Source organism: Ictidomys tridecemlineatus, chromosome 7 (genome assembly GCF_052094955.1).
Source record: "Ictidomys tridecemlineatus isolate mIctTri1 chromosome 7, mIctTri1.hap1, whole genome shotgun sequence".
Taxonomy (NCBI): Eukaryota; Metazoa; Chordata; class Mammalia; order Rodentia; family Sciuridae; genus Ictidomys; species Ictidomys tridecemlineatus.
The window spans coordinates 180,289,447-180,308,963 of NC_135483.1; the positions used below are offsets into that span (position 1 = coordinate 180,289,447).

General features: G+C 39.6%; 1 protein-coding gene across 2 annotated transcripts in view; it reads left to right on the top strand.

Annotated features, from left to right (window-relative positions):
- Nucleotides 1-7,703: 7,703 nt before the first annotated feature.
- The window catches only part of Arpc2 (actin related protein 2/3 complex subunit 2), a 28,378-nt gene continuing 16,564 nt past the window's right edge, over nucleotides 7,704-19,517 (top strand). The window contains exons 1-4 of one of the 2 annotated variants that reach the window (XM_005330457.4): nucleotides 7,704-7,851; nucleotides 8,067-8,148; nucleotides 16,485-16,519; nucleotides 18,475-18,587. In XM_005330457.4, coding sequence (XP_005330514.1) covers nucleotides 8,075-8,148; nucleotides 16,485-16,519; nucleotides 18,475-18,587 — 222 coding nt within the window. In that variant the 5' untranslated portion in view covers nucleotides 7,704-7,851; nucleotides 8,067-8,074. Of the gene's footprint in view, nucleotides 7,884-8,066; nucleotides 8,149-16,484; nucleotides 16,520-18,474; nucleotides 18,588-19,517 lie in introns of both variants that reach the window. The other variant, XM_040267799.2, reaches the window with a different exon arrangement.

Consider the following 19,517-nt stretch of genomic DNA (forward strand, 5'->3'; position numbering starts at 1 on the left):
AAAAACAACTAAAAATAAAAATTTTTTAAAAAGCATTAAGTTTCAAAAAAGCTTGGTGGTGGCTACAGAGATTTTGGCTCTATTAATCACAAGTTTAAATAAACAAAAGCAAGATAAATAAAATGGGAGGACTGATTGAAAAATCTGTATAAAGTGCCTTTGGAGTTCTAGGTCACCAAGCAATCAATGATTATGCCATTTCCTACCCCACCCATTCCACCCACACCCTTCCTCCACCTTCACCACTAGAGATTTATTTTCTATGGCTGTAGCCTGATAGAAAGCAGTTGGGGCAGCGGGAGGGGAAGGCAGAAGGCTGATAATAGGAATCAGTAGAAATTGGCTGGGATTCAAAGCATTCTCTCTTGTTCAGTACTCTGGGAACAATCACAGCCAAGTTTATGAGCCCCGAACAGTTTTCTGGAGAGAACTCCCAATACTGACATTTGATGTCTGGCACATTATTTGTGCACCTTAAAGCAAAGCCTGTGAATCCAGAACTTTTCAAAACAGAATGTGCTGCTATTCAGGGATTTACTAATGAAGTAAAAGACATACTATTGTAAGTAATACCATAAGCATTCTCTGCATGCGGGAACCAAATGCTTAACAGAACATGACTGTAATACCATATAGCATGAAACTTAAAATCCAACAAAACCAAATGATGTTATAATATTATACAATAAAATTTTAAAAGCCAAGAGTATGAAAAAATTAGTTTTCAGTTTTTATATCATCTGCTTTAAAAAAAATTTTTTTTTGGCAGTACTAGAAATTGAACCCAAGGCCCTGGAATGAATCCAGGGACCCTGGGCATGCTAGGCAAGTGTTCTACCACTGAGATTTCCTAGCTCTGATTTTATATTCTTTAGTTAAAGATCTTAGTCTTTTAAAGATCTTTATGTTGACAAAAAAAAAAAAAAGAAAGAAAATTGGGAAGTAAAATATTTGAGGAATTTGTTTTTCAATGCTAGGGATCAAACCCAGGGCCTTGCACATACTAGGCAAGCACTCTACCACTGAGCTACAGTCCCAGACCCAAACAAATTTTAATACTTGGGGGATTGAACCCAGATATGCCTTTTATGTATTTTATCTAGAGATTTAGAGACAGGGTGTCACTAAATTGCTTAGGTCCTCACTATGTTGCTGAGCCTGGCTTTGAACTTGCAATCCTCCTGCCTCAGCCTTCAGAGCCTCAGGGATTATAGTTGAGTACTACCATGCATATCCCCCAAACAAATTTTTAAACAGAAGCATAATGAAGTATAAAAAATAAAAAGAGGGCTGGGGTTGTGGCTCAGTAGCAGAGCCCTTGCCTTACACACATGAGGCACTGGGTTTGATCATCAGCACCACACAAAAATAAATAAATAAAATAAAAGATTAAAAAAATCAGACATTTATTTAAAAAACTAAAAGGGAAAAAATTGTTTTTTACTAAAACACAATGTAATGAGTCAGGCTTAGTGGAGCATGCTGGTAATCCCAGTTACTTAGGAGGCTGAGGAATATTGCAAATTGAAGTCTAGCCCTGGCAACTTAGCAAGACCCTGTCTCAACATAAAATTTTCAAAAGCACTGGGGTATAGCTCTGGCATAGCATACAAGGCCCTGCGTTCAATCCCAAGTTCTTTCTCAAAAAGATGTGCATTGAAGGAATATTACTCAACCATAAAGAAGAATGAAATTATGGCATTTGCTGGTAAATGGATAGAACTGGAGACTATCATGCTAAGTGAAATAAGCCAGTCCCAAAAAACCAGAGGCTGAATGTTCTCTCTGATACGAGGATGCTAACTTACTGTAAGCAGTGGGGCAGGGGGTGTAGAAAGTCACTGGATTAGACAAAGGGGAATGAAGGGAAGGGAGGGGGTATGAAAATAGGAAAGACAATAGAATGAATCAGACATAACTTTCCTATGTTCTTATATAAATCCATAACCAATGTAACTCTACATCATGTACAACCACAAGAAAGGGAAGTTATATGTCAAAATACATTCTACGGTCATGTATAACTAAAAAGAACAAATTTTTTTTTTAAAGAGAGAGTGAGAGAGAGAGAGAGAGAGAGAGAGAGAGAGAATGTTTTAATATTTATTTTTTAGTTTTTGGCGGGCCCAACATCTTTGTTTGTATGTGGTGCTGAGGATCAAACCCAGGCCGCACGCATGCCAGGCGAGTGTACTACTGCTTGAGCCACATCCCCAGCCCCAAATACAATTTTTTAAATATAATTGTGCATTGAAAACATTAGGTGAGGGGCTGGGGATGTGGCTCAAGCGGTAGCGCGCTCGCCTGGCATGCATGCGGCCCGGGTTCGATTCTCAGCACCACATACCAACAAAGATGTTGTGTCTGCCAATAACTAAAAAATAAATATTAAAAAAAAAAAAGAAAACATTAGGTGATCCTGTTCAAGTACAGTTTTTAAATAAGTAGGTTAGGGATAGGGGTGTAGCTCAGGGTTGAAGATGTGTTTTGCATGCATGGGGCCCTGGGATGAATCCCCAGAATGAAAATAAATAAATATTACCTCAGTAGATTCAAGGGACCTGAGATTCTGCTTTTCCAGTGGGCTCCCAGATGACAGATCTTTTTGAGATGCCAGGTGCTGATCAACTAATCTTGTCATTCAGAATCTGCCCTCAGCTTTTTAGTGTCTCATCCTTAAAATGAACAGACTGCTAAGGTAGCCACACTTTTGAGGTTGCCATTAACATGAAACAAAAAGACCCAAACAAATTAGCACAAAGAAGACCCAAAGGAGCAGGGATAAAGCAGAGAGCAGAAGAAAACTAAAAACAAATTCACTACAATACCCTCAGAGAGAGAGACGATACTCCTACCCATAAAATGAAAATAGAGAAAGTGACAGTCAGTGGGGAGAAAAAGAAAGATCTTGGGAGTTAAAATAAGAACATCAGATCTATGCATGGTGGCACATGCCTGTGATCCCAGCAGCTCAGGAGGTCAGAGGATGGCAAGTTCAAAGCCAGCCTCAGTAACTGAGGCTCTAAGCAATTTAGCGAGACCATGTCTCAGAGTAAAAAATAAAAAAATTTTAAAAAGGGCTGGGAATATAACTCAATGGTAAAGTTCCTGGGTTTAATCCCAGTACTAATAAAATAAAATAAGAACACCAGGCTGGGGTGTAGATCAGTGATAGAGCGCTTGCTTAGCATGCACAGGCCCTGAGTTCAATCTTCTGCCCCATAAAAATAAATAAATAAATATAAGAAAACTGAAGTTTAAAATGGTTGAAGATAACGGCAAAGAAATATACCAGAAAAATAACAAGAAAAACAAGCAACAAATGGGTTTAGAATTTCAATTTTGCAAGATAAAAAGAAGTGTTGAGTTCTTGTGGGTTGTATAACAATGTAATGGACACTACTGAATTGTATATTTAAGATGATATTTACCTTCTCCACTCTTGCACTGCAAAACAAAAGATATGTGTTACCCCAGTTAAAAGTAAAAACCATAGTGCACATCTGTAATCCCAGTAACTCTGGAGGCTGAGGCAAGAGAATCCCAAACTGGAGACCAGCCTCAGTAACCTAGTGAGGCCCTACCAACTTACTGAGACACTGTCTCAAAATAAAAAAAGCAAAAAGGATTGGGTAATGCAGCACAGTGGGTAAAGCGCTCCTGGGTTAAGTGTCCAGAACCCTCCATGCATGGTGGTACACCTTTATAATCCCACTAACTCTGAAGGCTGAGGCAGGAGGATCACAAGTTTGAAGCTAGCCTCAAACCTGAAGCTAATTTAGACCCCAACCAATAGCAAGACCCTATCTCAAAATTTTAAAAATTTGGGGCTGAGGATGTAGCTCACTGGTAGCGTGCTTGCCTAGCATGATTGAGGCACTGGAATCAATCCTAAACACCACATAAAAATGAATAAACAAAATAAAGGTATTGTGTCCATCTACAACTAATTTTTTTTAATTTAAAATTTTTAAAGAGCTAGGGATGTGGCTCAGTGGTTAAGTATCCCAGGTTTAATAACCAGTAAGCACAGTGATGTTATTTAAGGGACTCAGGAGGCTGGGGCAGGAGGGTTACAAGTTCAAGACCTTAGGGAATTTAGCAAGACCCTGTCTCAAAACAAAAATAAAAAGGGCTGGGGATGTAGCTCAGTGGTAAAGTCCTTTTGGATTCAATCCCAGCATGCAAAAATAAAATAAAATAAAATAATGTAAAAACCAAACCAAAAAATTCAAATAAATAAAAAATAGAAAATTAAAGGATCACAGGAAGCTGTGGGGCACACCTGCAATCCCAGCAGCTCAGGAGGCTGAGGCAAGAGGATTGCACGTTTGAGACCAGCCTCAGCAACTTAGCAAGGGCCTCATAAACCTAACAAGACCCTAGCTCAAAATAAAAAATAAAAAAAGGGCCAGGAATATAGCTCAGTGGTAAAACACCCTTGGGTTAAACTCCCAGTACTATAAAAAAGAGAAAAGAGAAAGAAAATTACAGAATTAACCCAGAAAAACTAACTTCCAAATGATAGGTGTTACAGAAAGAGACAGATAGACAGTCATACAGACAATCATTGATGAAGTAATGAATGAAATTTTCTTCTAGAACTGAAGGACCAGCTTTCATTTTGAATGAGTATTCAGTTCATAAATATAAGAAAGTGTCACAGCAAGGCATATCATTATAAAACTTTCAGCCAATAAGTTAAAGAGAAATCCTAATGCTTTCAAAGATGGCAGGAGGTATAACATACAAAGGATCAAGAATAGGAATAGGAATTGAACTTCCGTAACAAAACCCTGGAGTTTGAAGAAAATGGATTAATATCTTCCAAAGGATAAGGGAAATTCCCTTCAAACATGAATATCCGGCACCATTACAAATCAAGTGTCAGAATATAATTCAGACATTTACAAATATGCAAAGATACTAACATATCCCCTATATTCCTTTCTTAGGAAGTTACTTGAGGAGGTGCTTACGCAAAACAAGGAAAGAGTTGTAAACTAAGATAGAGGAAGAGATGGGATCCAGGAACAACACCATACTATTGTCACTCTGGGATTTTCCATCAGCATGAAGGAAAATCCCAGAGTGACAATAGTATGGAAAGTCTAGAGAGATGTCAGCCCAGTTGGAAGAAGAGAAAGGAAAAATACTCCAGAGAAAAAGTGGATCTTCGATAATTGAATATATGGAAAATGTTATTGCCAGACTTTTATTTATTTACTGCAGTGCTGGAGATTGAACCCAGGGCCTCTCTCATACCAGGCAAGTGCTCTATCTGAAGGACATTCCCAGCCCTTATTCCTAGGCTTTTTGATAGAGTCTTAGAGTACCTGTGGGCAGGGAGGTATTAACATTATTTATACAAATTATATAAGTGTAAAAGACTTAATGTGAAAATGTTGGCCTATAATTTGGGGACGGGGATCTGCAATGTCCTGAAAATTATCCATGGTTTCTAAGTAAAGAAGTTTGTTTTCACTGGGGCAGGGGAGAGAGAGAGGGCCTATGGATATGGGTCAAGGTTTCTATGAAACACACACACTCTTTTTCTTCTTTCTTTCTGTTACTTTGACAGCATCTGAGGGAAAAAAAAATGTTAGCGTCAACTTAAACAAGTAAGGTATTATTTCATTCCAAACAATTGTGCCGTGGAATAGGATGCTTGCTTGGTGAGATAATACATATGAAAAGTTAATGGCTATGTTACCAAATCAGGCCTGTTTTGCCCATTAAACTGTATGCCAATCACTAAAATGATGAGTTCTGCAAAAGAGAAAAAGAGTTTATTCATGAGGTGCAGAAACAGGCAAGCTAACTCCAAATCCACCTAAAGATAGGGCTTGTGAAATTTATAGAATTAAAAAAAGTATGTGAAAATGTGATTGAAGGTGAGGAAAAATTAAGTAATGCATAGGTAATCAAACTTCATGGCTATTAATAGAAAATGTTTGCATTAGTATGATCTGAGGTTGGATTTTTTGATCCCCTGACATTGAAAGATCACCCATTGGACACTTGCACAGGCCCAAGCAAAGAGGTCTATGGCATCAACATGTTGAGCTAGACAAAGTCTGCTCCAAATTCCTGAAAAATGGCCTGGGCAACTGTAACTATCAGAATCTGTTTGTCAGAGATGTTATCTATAATAAACCATCTGGAGTCTAATAATACATTGCTTACCTCTAAAATTGGTGATTTTTAAAGTCAACTAAATCAAATACTAAAAGTGAACAAAACAAGTTAGGTTTGACAAGTATAGCCAGATTTGCCCTGTTTCAGTGTCTATGTCAATGCCTAGATTAATTTTTTATCGATGGAAATCAAAGAAAGTATACCTTGTTATATACTTAAGGAAGTCTTTCTTTACATCAAGCTTGACTCAGTTGGGAAGTATCAAGTATTTTAGTATCAACTAAAAATATGTTGCACCTTAGGAGGGAAAAAAATCCCTTTAAAATGCTTTTGGGGACTGAGATTGTGGCTCAGAGATAGAGCGCTGGCCTAGCATGCAGTGAGGCACTGGGTTCGATCCTCAGCACTACATAAAGTAAAATAAAGACACTGTATCCACCTATAACTAACTAAATAAATAAAATGCTTGGGGCGGGGGCCAAGGCGGGGTTGTGGCTGAGCAGTAGAGCATTTGCCTGTCATGTGCGAGGCACTGGGTTCAATTCTCAGCACCACATATAATAAATAAATGAATAAAATAAAGGTTCATCAACATCTAAAAAAATATTTTAAAAAATAAAGGTCCATCACCCACTAAAAATTATATATATATTTATATATATATATATATATATATATATATTTTTTTTTTTTTTAAAGGCTGTCAGGGTCTTGACGATAGGACTAGATTTTTTTGGTTCATTTTTTCTATGGCCCCCAACTCTAAGCAGAAAATAAATCATTTCATTGCATGTAGAAGGACTCGACTTAGTTTGTTATACTTTCCCAGCAAGAGGGAAAATGCAAAACAAGGTACAGAGGCAGAAGGTGCAGATGCAGCACAAAGATGACTTCAGATTCTACAGGCATATGAGTGGGAAGAGATGTCCCTAGCAGAGGTACTGAAGGACGAGAATATTGTGTTCCAGAGCACCAGAGGCAGCTCCCCAGGCACAGAAATGGAAGCATGACAGGAATCCAGAAAGGCTCATTTAGGCAGCCTATTAACCTAAAGGACTACTCATTCCTTTCCTCATTGCCCTTTGAGAAGGCGCAATTGTGTAATTGAAATTGTTTCAGACTCCAAACTCTAGGAGGGCAGGTCTTCGTCTATTCATTCACCGCAGTATCACCAGCACTGAGCAAGAGCCCCCTAAATACATGTTGGTGAAATGCATGCATGATGGTGCCTCTGGATAGTCACTATCTGGGATGAGGAAGGGGCATCCCCTACAAACTAGAAGCATATAAGGGCGCGCTTCTTGAGGGGCCTCTGAAATGATAGAACCGGAAGGTGGAGTTGGGCCTCAGGGACAAGCAGGAAGAAGCAGCTGGATGGTGAAACAAACTCAGGGAAAGGCCAGCTCGGTGGAGAAAACACTAGTAAAGATTTGGATGAGAGGCGGTTCTTTAGGAAAGGAGAGGCAGGGTGGTAGCATCACACACGCGCAAGCGCGACCTTTCCAGACACGCCCCTTACGCGCCTGCGTGCGCGTGCTGGAATCGAAGCGGAAATGGCGCCGCGGGGCCGCGCGTTTGGGCGGCGAGCGGAAGTGGGTGTGAGAGCGGAAGTGGCCGGCTAGAGCCGGGGGCTGGGCGGGGACCGGGCTTGTCGGAGAGGCTGCAGCGGTGGCGGCGGCGGCTCGGCAGGCGGGTTCAGGCTTCTGGGGCCAGGTCGGTCAGGTGGCTGGGTATCTCCACAGTCAGTGAGTGTGCGGGCCAATTTGTGCGTCTTCCCCTTCTCCCCACCCCGGTCCCTCTCCCCTTCTCCTCAACCTCCTACCCCACCCAGCCCCCCTCCTCAGGGGGCAGCAGGGCCGCTCCCTCAGTCTTTCCCTCTCTTGCCCACCCTCACCCGCCCTTGTTTCTCCTTCCCCTGCCCGGGGCAGCCGCCGCCATGATCTTGCTGGAGGTGAACAACCGCATCATCGAGGAGACGCTCGCTCTCAAGTTCGAGAACGCGGCTGCTGGGTGAGCGCGCGCCGGGGCCCGGGGGTGGCGGGGGAGGTAGAGTTGACCCCAGTTAATTCCCGGTGTGGTCTAGCCCCCAGGGCCTGGAGGAGAGAGATGGGGATCCCGGCAGGGCATAGGAGCTGCACCGGTGGGGTAGACGTGGAGACTGCTGGGCGCCGTGGGGTGAGGGGAGAGATGCGTGGGGAGAGGCTCGAGCAGGGATGCGGAAGCGGCGAGTGGACTGAAGGAGCGCGCATGCCAAAGGGCAGGAGACCTGTGGGACGTTAGGACAGCAGGAGCCGCAACTCTGGCCATAGGAGCCCATGCCTCTGGGGCGAGAAGGAAACCCCTTCCCTCTATATTCCTCGTTATTGTTGCGAACCCGGAGAAAGCCTGTTAAGGATTGGGTTGGAAGTAGTTTCAGGAATTCCCAGGACTGGAGGTGGGAAGGTGGTTCAGGTCCAGATCACCACCGGCATTCTTGTTCCCCACCCCCACGTCCTCCAGGGAGCAGGAAGGGAAAAGACTGAAAGTAGACCCAAATCTTGCCCCCAGAAAAAAGCCATCTTCCTAGCTTCTCTTCCCAGATCTCTACTGTGAGAGACACTAGCCATTTTTATAGATTTATTTCTCAAGCAAAGTTAATAGTCCCTTCCTTATCTCTTTTCTGTGATTCTAATGCTCTTTCTCCACCCCTTGCCTTTATGGTTATCTTTTAAATTTTTAAACAAAACCCTGGTCTGTGATTTCTTCTGTAGTAATCCTGGCCCAGTTACACGCTTCAGCCTCCAGAAATCTATGAAGTTCATAGATAACCTTGGGACATATTCCAAGGCTACCTTCTCTGTCAAACACAAAGATGAACCTCTCCTCCTCCAAAGCTGCTTTGCTTTTCTAATATAATATTTAAAACGAGGTTAAGAGTTGTGTTTTAGCTTCTAATTTTTGGCCGTCTGTGACTCGTTCCTCTGCTTCATTTCCCCATCTGTGAGGATGGGGATTCACATCTTGGTTTCACAGTTAGGAAATAAATGCAAACTGTTTCTGGTGAACCGAGAACCAGAAATAGGAAAGTAAGTGCTTAAGAGATTCACTGAGGGAGAGGTTTGATAGAGGGGAAATTCTACATGGTCATAAATGAACTCGTGGCTTGCAGGCATTTTTAAAAGGTACTAACCCACCACTTAAATCGAATATATTGTGGGTCCTGTCGGTTTTATAAGGTCACAGATTTTATCTATAAAACAAAGCACTACTTTCCTTGAATTAATGCATGCTTTCGGCAGTGCTGTTTCCTGCCAAGGGTTGCAGTTGCTTATATTTTAGTTTGATTTCTTGCCTTCAGCGTCTCTTACCAGTCCCTTCACATCTTAAATGTTCAAGTGAATCAGCCTAGGTTCTCTTCGGGTGATTGCTATGCACATTTTTTGAGCAGTGTCACATAGGAGGAAGCTGGATTAACTTCTGCATTTTCACAACTGATTTTAATGCATTCTCAAGTCCAGACTAGTAAAGAATGAAGCCTGGGTGGTTATAAGTTGATCCATGAGATAAATGGCTATATTTTCAAGTAGAGTCACGCCTTTTAATGTAAGAGTACGTTTACACTTATTTGTATATTAATAACTTGTGATTTCACAGTATGGCATACTATTCAGAACTTTATTCTTTTTCTTTTAGAAAACTTCTTAAAAAGAGCAGCATTTCAGAGAGATTAAAGTAGGCTGTCAAGTCTGTTTTAATTAGAAATTAGAATTTCGAGGACTCTTATAAAGGTAAACCTTGTAATAGTGGTGAATATTAGTTGGGTGGTAGTAAGTCTTTTATTTCCCCTTTGAGATGTGACTTTGAATAAATGGGTTCAAGTCATTCTGCTGAAAATTATTTTGAAAATCTTTGAAAAGGACCATTATATTATGATATAGGTAGGATTTTCCTTTGATTACAGATTAATACCTAGCAGAAGTTAACTTCCAAGCAAGTGTGAGTTTCTAAGCATACCAGTAAGGTGAGGCAACAGTGAAGTAGTACAGTGTTAATCAAGGTGCATGCATGTACCAGAACTTACAGCAAGGATGACTAGTGTGAGCATCATAAACATTTATGGGATTCTACCAATACCTAGCACCAGGCAGCAATAGAAAAAAAGGGGCCTTTCAGAGACAGCCTGTTAGCAAAGTTAGAGGCACCAAGGGATGAACTGTGTTGGGGTGGAGATTAGAGAAAGAAGTTAAAGAGGAATCACTTAAAGGAGAAACACTGGAGGTTTGAAAGGATTTGCCAGTGTGGGAACCTGCTGGGAGAGGTCAATTCCACCCTGTATTTTAGGGAAATTATAGATCAGCATACCTTTTTCCTGAGTACACATTCCAACTCTACAATGTCCAATACAGTAGTTCGTTCTCTGCTTGTGGCTGGTTAAATTTAAATAAAAATTTTTAGAAAGTAAAATTGAGTTCCTCAGTCACATTTCTAATTGCCATATGTGGATAGTAGGTACTATTTTTGGACAGTGTGGATATAGAACGTTTCCATTATCACAGAAAGTTCTATTGAATGACACTGATCCAACTACCAAAAATGAATGCTTGAGATAGTCTTTTGTTTATTTATTTGTTTTTTCTGGACTACTGAGGTTGAACCCAGGGTCTTGTGCATACTAGGCAGATACTCTACCAGTACTACATTCCCAGCCTTTCTAAGATGGTCTTGAGAGTTCTTTTATGGTATATACTTCAGAATACCATTTCACTAATTTCCTTTAGAGGTTAATTTTTTAATGATGCCTCTCAGATCATTTTGCTGGATCTTCTTGCCTTGACCTTCTACTAAAAGTCTTGATTTCGGGCTGGGGATGCGGATCAAGCGGTAACGTGCTCGCCTGGCATGCGTGCGGCCCGGGTTCGATCCTCAGCACCACATACAAACAAATATGTTGTATCTGCCAAAAACTAAAAAATATTAAAAAAAAATTCTAAAAAATAAATAAATAAAAGTCTTGATTTCTTTTAGGGTAAAGCAGTTCTGTCATGTACACTATCAAAGAATATATCAGGTCACAATTACCTTTTAATTTAGAGGTAGTTCTGGCAAAGCTTAAGATTCATTCCAAATAAATTTCTTCTTTTTCCTACCACAATGCTGCTACCATTATAGCTAGCATAATGGAACTATCTATATATGTGTTCTCACAAAGGAATGATTATTAGTAAATTGTCTTCCTGGAAGCCTTACAAACTAACAAAATGTGACTGATTAAAAAGCTATACCCAACACTGCAAATAACATCCTATACAGGTCTTACCAACAGCATAGCCTTTTCATTTAGAAATTCTTACCCAGACCCACAATTAAAGCAGAAGTAATTTGGCAAATTAATTAAATTCTTTTGTTGCTGTGTACACACTAAGAACCTTTTCAGCCTCAAAAGCAAGGCCTGTCAAGTAAGCTGCAGTCTGGAGTTCAGAACCAAGGAAATGCTGTCAGATGCGAATTGCTGTTGATTTTAAGTGCCTGCTGGCTCCTTGCCACACAGCCTGTGCATATTATGGAGAGCTGTGGTTCTGTGAGGGGGAGTGAAGCTCAGTAAGCAAGCAGTGCCAATTGGGGTGGGCGAGGACTGTGGGAGGAGAAATTTTAGAAAAGAATAAATTAAATCTTCCTGGTACCTTGTTCTCAGTCCCAGATATGCTGCATATGTCCACAGAGAGTCAGATTGGTTTAAAGTGAATCAGAATTAGGACATTGTTTAAGCTCTTAGAAGAAGTAGGATGTAGTTGGTCTTTTTACAGGACATTATAGCTAGCATACTGCTGCCTGTCCTCTGGCCTCCTTGGGATCATGTTGGGTATGAAGCCCCAGAGTTACACTTAGCCAAACCTTATGTGTACAGGGCTGGGACTGAAAAGTCATCGTTGTTTCCCCAGCATTCTCAATATGTATATAGTCAGCTCAATAGAGTGTTTTCTTGAAAGAATAAATGAAGCCACATAGAATGATTATTGATTTCATTAAAAGATTATCCCTCTTCTGACACTTTTAAAAATCTCTTTGTTCTCCATATTTTGAGATATAGCTTAGCAAAGAAGAGGACTACTCCTTATCTAATATGATAAACTTCATAGGCTTTCCTCACAAAGAATAATGTTAGCCTTATAGAGGATTTAAGAGTAATCAGAGTGAGCTGAATGCAATATTCCCTCTAATTCAAGACATAGACTGGATAACTCGAAGAGGGACACAAATGCTCCAGGGGGAAGTTGGATCCTAGGATGCATTTAGGAATGAAAACTGCAGAGTCCTTAATGGAAAAAAAGGATTAGCTAATACACTTGCCAGGAGTTCTTTGTTGACTGATCATTGACATTCCAGAAGCTTCTTTAGAAAAAGAATAGAAATTTTTTTCTAAGGGATTTTAAGAATAACTCAAAAGAATAATTTGCTCAGCACAATAGTGCACACCTGTAATCCCAGCTAATTGGGAGGCTGAGGCAGAAGATGGTAAGTTGGAGACCAGCCTAGGCAATTTAGCAAGATCCTGTCTCTCTTTTTTTTTTTTTTTTATTTTTGGTACTGGGAATTGAATTCAGGGGCACTTGACCACTAAGCCACATCCCCAGCCCTTTTTTGTATTTTATTTAGAGACAGGGTCACACTGAGTTGCTTAGCACCTCGCTTTTGCTGACGCTGGCTTTGAACTCATGATCCTCCTGCCTCAGCCTCTCAATTTCCTGGGATTACAGGGGTACACCACGCCCGGCAGATCCTTTCCATTAAAAAAAGACTGGAGGGGTAGCTCAAAGGTAGAGTGCCTCTGAGTTTAATCCCTAGAACCAAGAAAAGAAAAGAGCTCTTGAAGTCCCTCTGAATAAATTGAGCATGTTTTAATATCTTGGGCTATCCAATCAGTGACTTAAGGACCATCCAGCTGGCTTGTCTGGCTTGTTCTAGGATTCAACAGTCTAACACTAATAGGAATCTTATTTCTTCTTGTACCACTGCTAACCAACTCCTGATTCTGAGTGCTACCAGTCCTGAAACTTCTCCCAACCACAACTTCACAGTCTAGTCTCCTCTGACTCTATTCGAGGAGGAAAAAAAACTAATTTTCTGATATTTTGTGAATGAGGCGCCATGTTAATATGCTTTAACACAATTTTATTAAATTTCAAAAAAATGTATCTGTGTGAAAATATAGTAGATCCATTTAGAATCGAAAAACTGGATTGGGAGAATATACACATTGAGTAACTAGTGTGTATTAAGGACTTTTTTGTGCTTCTGTTCTTGTTGTTCCTGATCTTCTTTACCATGTGGTGCAGACAGAACATCATATTTGTATGACCCAGTTAGGTAAATAGTCTGGCCTAAAGATCCTGCCACTGGCTACTCTAAAGGCTGTGGAGATCATTATCTCTGTATATCTGTGATTTAGTCATGAGACACTGGTTGGGAAACTTTGTTGAACATACATCATCTCAGTTAGGGTTCGAGACAGCCCGTGAGGAAGGTGTTTTTATCCTCAGTGATAAAAGAGGAACTTGAGGCTCAACCACTTTTTAGTATCATTGCCTGTGACCGGTCACATAGCCAGTAAGTGACAGAACTTGGAACCATCAACTCTGACGGTCTTACTTTTTCTATAATTAAACTCACCCCCTATATCTGAAACTTTAGCAAATGGTAGAACAGTAAATATCTTTTTGGCCTATTAAATTATATTCTTCCCTTGGAGACCAGTTGTATCTACTCTTCTGTGCCATAATTTTAAACCACGAAAGATAACAACCAACACCTAGTTCTAGGACCGAGAAACAATCCTGTTAATGGTAGGTTCCACCCTGAGCAGTTTCCATGTGGGAACATGGAGTTTCCAGATCTCTAACTCCCAGATGACTTCTGAAGTCTCCTTTGACCTAATTGTGTCCTTGGCAGCCTTTCTTCTTCAAACCTTTTGTTCAGCCATGAATAGTAAACTAAAATATTAATAGCAGTGACTTAACAGATATTCCTAAATCACACAGCAAACCACTTTGGATCAATCTTAGCAACTTTTCTCAGTGGGAATCTATGCTCAGGGTATTTTATGCCTAAGCCGGGTGGGGGGGAGGCCTTGGAGTCCAATGTTTAGGGCGGGGAGAACCTTTGGAGTCAAATGTTTATAGCCTGGAACCGTAAGATTCTTTATTTATATTTGATTTTTCTCTTCGTAATTGGGAGAGTAAGAAATTTAGCCCTTTCTTGACTGAGGTAAAGCCAAAAGGTTAAAGGGTAGGTGTGGAGGTGAGTAACCATATATTAAGTGATGCAATGTGGACTTCTATAAACTCTGAATCTTCAGCACTGCTAGCCTTCTCCAGGAAAAATGTTTTGTGCATCTTCTTCTTGGACATCATTTTAATTTTTATCATTCAAATGGGCCATAGATTAATGTTGCCATTTCTTTGTTCTGTACTTTTGTTTCTAGGGGTGAGGAATGGTTGTTCTTTGTCCTTGTTTCCTGGCTACAGTTTCAAAGTGAAAGATCAGAGGCGATTTACATTTTCTTTTTTTTTTTTTTTAAACGACTTACATTTTCATCTAACTCTTTTCTCACATTCTAAACCCACAGCCTTTCCGTAAGTTCACTGGATACGCTAACCCAGCACACATTTCTTATCACATATGTATGACTTTGGAACCTTCTCCTTTTTTAAACTTGCGGTACTGAGCATTAGAGCCAGGGCCTTGCATGTAAAGCAAGCAATCTACTACTCAGCTACATCCCCAGCCCTTTTTATTTTTATTTTGAGGCAGTGTCTCACAAAGTTCTTAAGGCTGGCCTCAAACTTGGTGATCCTGGGTAGCTGGAAATATAGCATGCCATTGTGCTTGACTAGGGTGGAACTTTGTATTACGATTCATATAGGTTGATTTTTTTCCCCCCAACAGGATTTACATCCTAAATAGAAACCAATTTTTTGAAAGATGTTGTTTAGCTTCTGCATCAGCTTTTTAATAATCATGTTACCTAGTATTTTTTAATACCATGTTACCTAGTCTGTTATTTCCCTAGAGAGCAAATCTGTCTTGTTTCTTTCACAAGTGAGAGAGCAGAAAGAGCATAAAAGATACGTACTTGACTGAGAGGTCTTGAGCAAGTTGTTCAAAATTAAATGTGGAGGGGCTAGGGTTGTGGCACGGCAGTAGAGGGCTCATTTTCCACATTCGAGGCCCTGGGTTTGATCCAAATAAAATAAAGGTATTGTGTCCAACTACAACCAGAAAATAAATATTTTTTTTAAAATGTGGAAATACGTCCATGCTGTCTATTAGCTCATAAAACAAAGCAAGATCACTGGAGTTCTGGGAAGCTAGCTGCTAAAGCAGTAGCATTGTCATTGATTTGCTACTATTGGCTGTAAAGAAAAGGAGAAGATGTAAACAGTGTTTCACTGGGGGGATAATTAACCGTTATTGTTCATAGATGGTATGTATGTCATGCTTTCTAGGTAATAACGAAATATGTCAGATAGAAGTGTGTGTGCCAGGCTAAGGAAAAGTAACAGGTAGTTAATTGTTGTTGTTTCCCAATTCTTTCAGGTCTGACCTCTTGTTTTATATGTAGTGGTTCTATGAGGTTAATGGGAACATGTTATTCTCCCATTTTATAGACAAGATGAGAAAACAAGGGTGTAAGGATGTTAATTTGTCCCAAAACATGAGCATGAAGAAAAAGCTAGAAAAGGTGTTGACTATTCTCAGGGATTTCAGTGTTATTTTGTGCTATACTCTCTATAAGCACAGAGCTAAGATTTCAAAAAAAAAGTAAGGTAGAACCAGAGAGGGATTCATAAAGGAGAGTGTTAAGTATTTTGGTGATGTGAAGAGCAGGGAAGGATATGTGGAAGATTTGCAGATCGTCCTTGAAACAGAACATAACTTTTTTGTTTTATGGCCCCAAATCATCCTTTCACTTTAAGCAGATTAAAAATCATTCTACATTATACTTAGCCATTTTCCGGTTGAATTTGTTGCCCCCATCACCACTCTGGGGGGGCATTGACCAAAAGATGTTGTTTCATAGTTCACATATATATGTTCTCCAGATTCAGAATTGAAAGTGAGCACTGATCATGGTAAGAGATTACAAACAACAGGTTAAAAAAAAATAATAAATAGCTGTCCTTTTTGTATTTTCCACTTTAAGCAAGTCCAAAGGTTCAGGTATACAAATGAATTGTATACTCAAATTTAACAGTAAGCCTGAGGTTTATACAGAATGGTCTAATTGTAAATAAAGCACAGGAGCTTTTCCTAGTCCCCTTGAATGCAGCACTACAGTTAACTGAAAGCCTTTTTGTTTTGTCTTACAGAAACAAACCAGAAGCAGTAGAAGTAACATTTGCAGGTAAGTGTCTTTCAAACTATTAAGAAAAGATACATAGAAAATAAAATTGTTCCTAAAATAATAAGCTCTGATATCTTGGATTCTGTCCCTTGATTGTCAAGTCTTTTTGATTCTTTTGGTGTTTGATTTTTATTGAGAGTGGGGGAAGTCAAAGGATTTCATCCAGGAGTGCTTTACCATTGAGCTAGATCTTCAGCCCCTGTCTTTTGAGACAGGGCCTCACTATGTTGCTGAGGGCTTTCCTAAGTTGCTGAGGCTGAACTCAAATTTATTTATGATCCTCCTGTTTAAGCAATTAGAGTCACTGGGATTGCAGGTATGCACCACTGCACCCAGCTGAGGTCTTTATTTTAGATGACCACTTCATGGATTTGACTATTTGACAACTGACTCTGGAGTTTTGTAAACTATATAAGATTAGTTGTGTCTTAGAAGTTTGGGGTTCATTTTGTAAGTAAGTTCTTTTTAATTTGGAAGTTTCATAGTATTATCTTCTAGTAGCCATTGTCTTAGTGTACCAAATATAGAGTTGTGGGGAGACAAGAACATGCTAGAACCTTCCTTGTTCAAGTCAGAGATAACTGTTGCTTTCTATTACCTGTAAAGAATTGCATATCTAGGGCTGGGGTTGTGCCTCAGTGGCAGAGTGCTCGCCTAGCATGCATGAGGTACTGGGTTCGATCCTCAACACCACATAGAAATAAAATATTTGAAAAAAAAAGAATTGCATATTGATACAACTGTCTTGCTCTTTGAACTTTAAGGACTTTTATGATCACTCTTTATAAAGTACAAGTGCTTGACTAGATGATCTTGAAAGACTTCTAGAGTTCTGAAGTGCCGTGTGTGGCTTGGAAGGCAGGCACTGTTTCTGTCCCCTCCTATTAACTAGCAATGTGAGATCTCCCTTTGATTCTCTTTCCAGCTGTCTGTGCAATGGCACTCAGCACCTAGCTTCAGAATTACACAGACTAAATCAGTCTACTGTAGTGCAGGAAGACAGCAACTGAAAAGGGCATAGGCCTATAGATGAGAAGAGGTTTAAATGATAACCATATGCAGTAGTAGATCTTCTTGGGTAAAACAGTAATGTTTACAGAATTTTTGAGACAATTGGCTGGATATTTAATATTAAGAAATTGTTTTTAAAAATTATGCCTAACATGGTATTTTTTTTAAGAGAGAAAGAGAATTTTTTTTTAATATTTATATTTTAGTTTTCGGCGGATACAACATCTTTGTTTGTATGTGGTGCTGAGGTTTGAACCCGGGCCGCACGCATGCCAGGCATGCCAGGCAAGCGCGCTACCGCTTGAGCCACATCCCAAGCCCCTAACATGGTATTTTTAAAAATCAGACCTGCCACTTAGCTACATCCTCAGCCCTTTTTTATTTTGAGAAGTGTCTCTCTAAGTTGCTGAGACTGACCTTGAACTTGTGGTCCTTCTGCCTCAGCCTCCAGAGTTGCTGGGATTACAGGTGTGCACCATGCACCACAATTCCCAGCTTATAGTTTTTTGGTTTTTGTATTTTTTTAATAGTTTATCTCCTGAAGATATGTTCTGGAGTATACATGGGTCAAATGGCATGATGTCTAGGATTCACCTCAAAATAAATCATTGGGGAGGGGTCTAAATGAAATAAGATTGGCACCCTTGGGCTCAATCTCCAGTACCAAAAAAAAAAAAAAGCATTACAATAGAAGTGTTGGGGGGGTAGTTGTTGTTGTTATTGTTGGCTTTGGGTTTCTTTGAAATATTTTAAATAAGTTCCCTTAGCACCAAGCTGTGGTTAGGGTAAGAAAAGCTTTGGCACAACGTTGTTTCTGCTGACTTCCCGTAGACTTCATTTTACTTATATGCCTGTTTATCAGAAGTCTTCCTTATGGCCTGCTCTAAGGTAGGTACTTAGATTATTTCCTATTCTCAGGGTAAGAAATCTTACTTTCCTCACAGATTTTGATGGGGTCCTCTATCACATTTCAAATCCTAATGGAGACAAAACGAAAGTGATGGTCAGTATTTCTTTGAAATTCTACAAGGAACTTCAGGCACATGGTGCTGATGAGGTAAGAGTTCCACATCATTTTCCTTAGGACTTTTGTTTCTTCTTCATATTTTGTGGGCAGCTTACCACTCTTAGAAGATCCATGACCCTAAGTCACCCTCATGGGCACCAGCTACTCCATATAGCTTGCCCACCCAACCATTTCCCATATGACTCCATTTCATATAATCATGTAAAGAAATGTTTTCTAGAAAAGGTTTTGGTTCTTTATTTGCTTGCTTTTTATATTGGAGAGATAAAGATGTTCTTTAACCAAAGTTTAATGACTTTTATCTTAGAGGGATTTGCCTTTTTTTCAGATAACAAAGGATCGAGATTTTATAAAAGCAAAACACCTTAGTTCTCCAAAAACAGAGCAAAGAATATGTTCTTGACTAGTACAAAAGTAGATACCAGAAGAATGAGACAGGTTCTATTCTATTTTTATCACATTATCAAGGCAGCTATATAATCAAGGCTTAAATTTTATACTCTTAGTTTCTTATTCTGCAAGTTTAGGTACAAATTATTGTCCTTTAAGTTAAGTTGCTGTTCTTTAGAGTTGGCTTCTTTAAATATCTCTTCTTCCTTACAACTATTTTAGGAGAAACAAGAAATGTCCAAGCCTTGTGAAATTCTTGATGGCTATACCTGATACACTGCTGTCTTGCAGTAGCTGAAGTAGTAGGTTTGGTTCCTGTTGAACTGTAGTTGTTCTAGGGAGAGCCATTTATGGAAGAAAGAAAACTCTGTTACACCAGTGTGCACACATTGTGGTTGGGTCTCAAAGCAGGAAGTATGACTCAGTTCCTGAATCAGTTTTCAAACTTCTTAGTTTTAACAAACTAGACTCGCCTTACTCTTTTGAATGAAGATATAGGAAATAAGTAAATATTTCCTTTCTAAAATCGAATAGTAGCTTTTGAATAATTTTAAAATTAAATAATGAAAG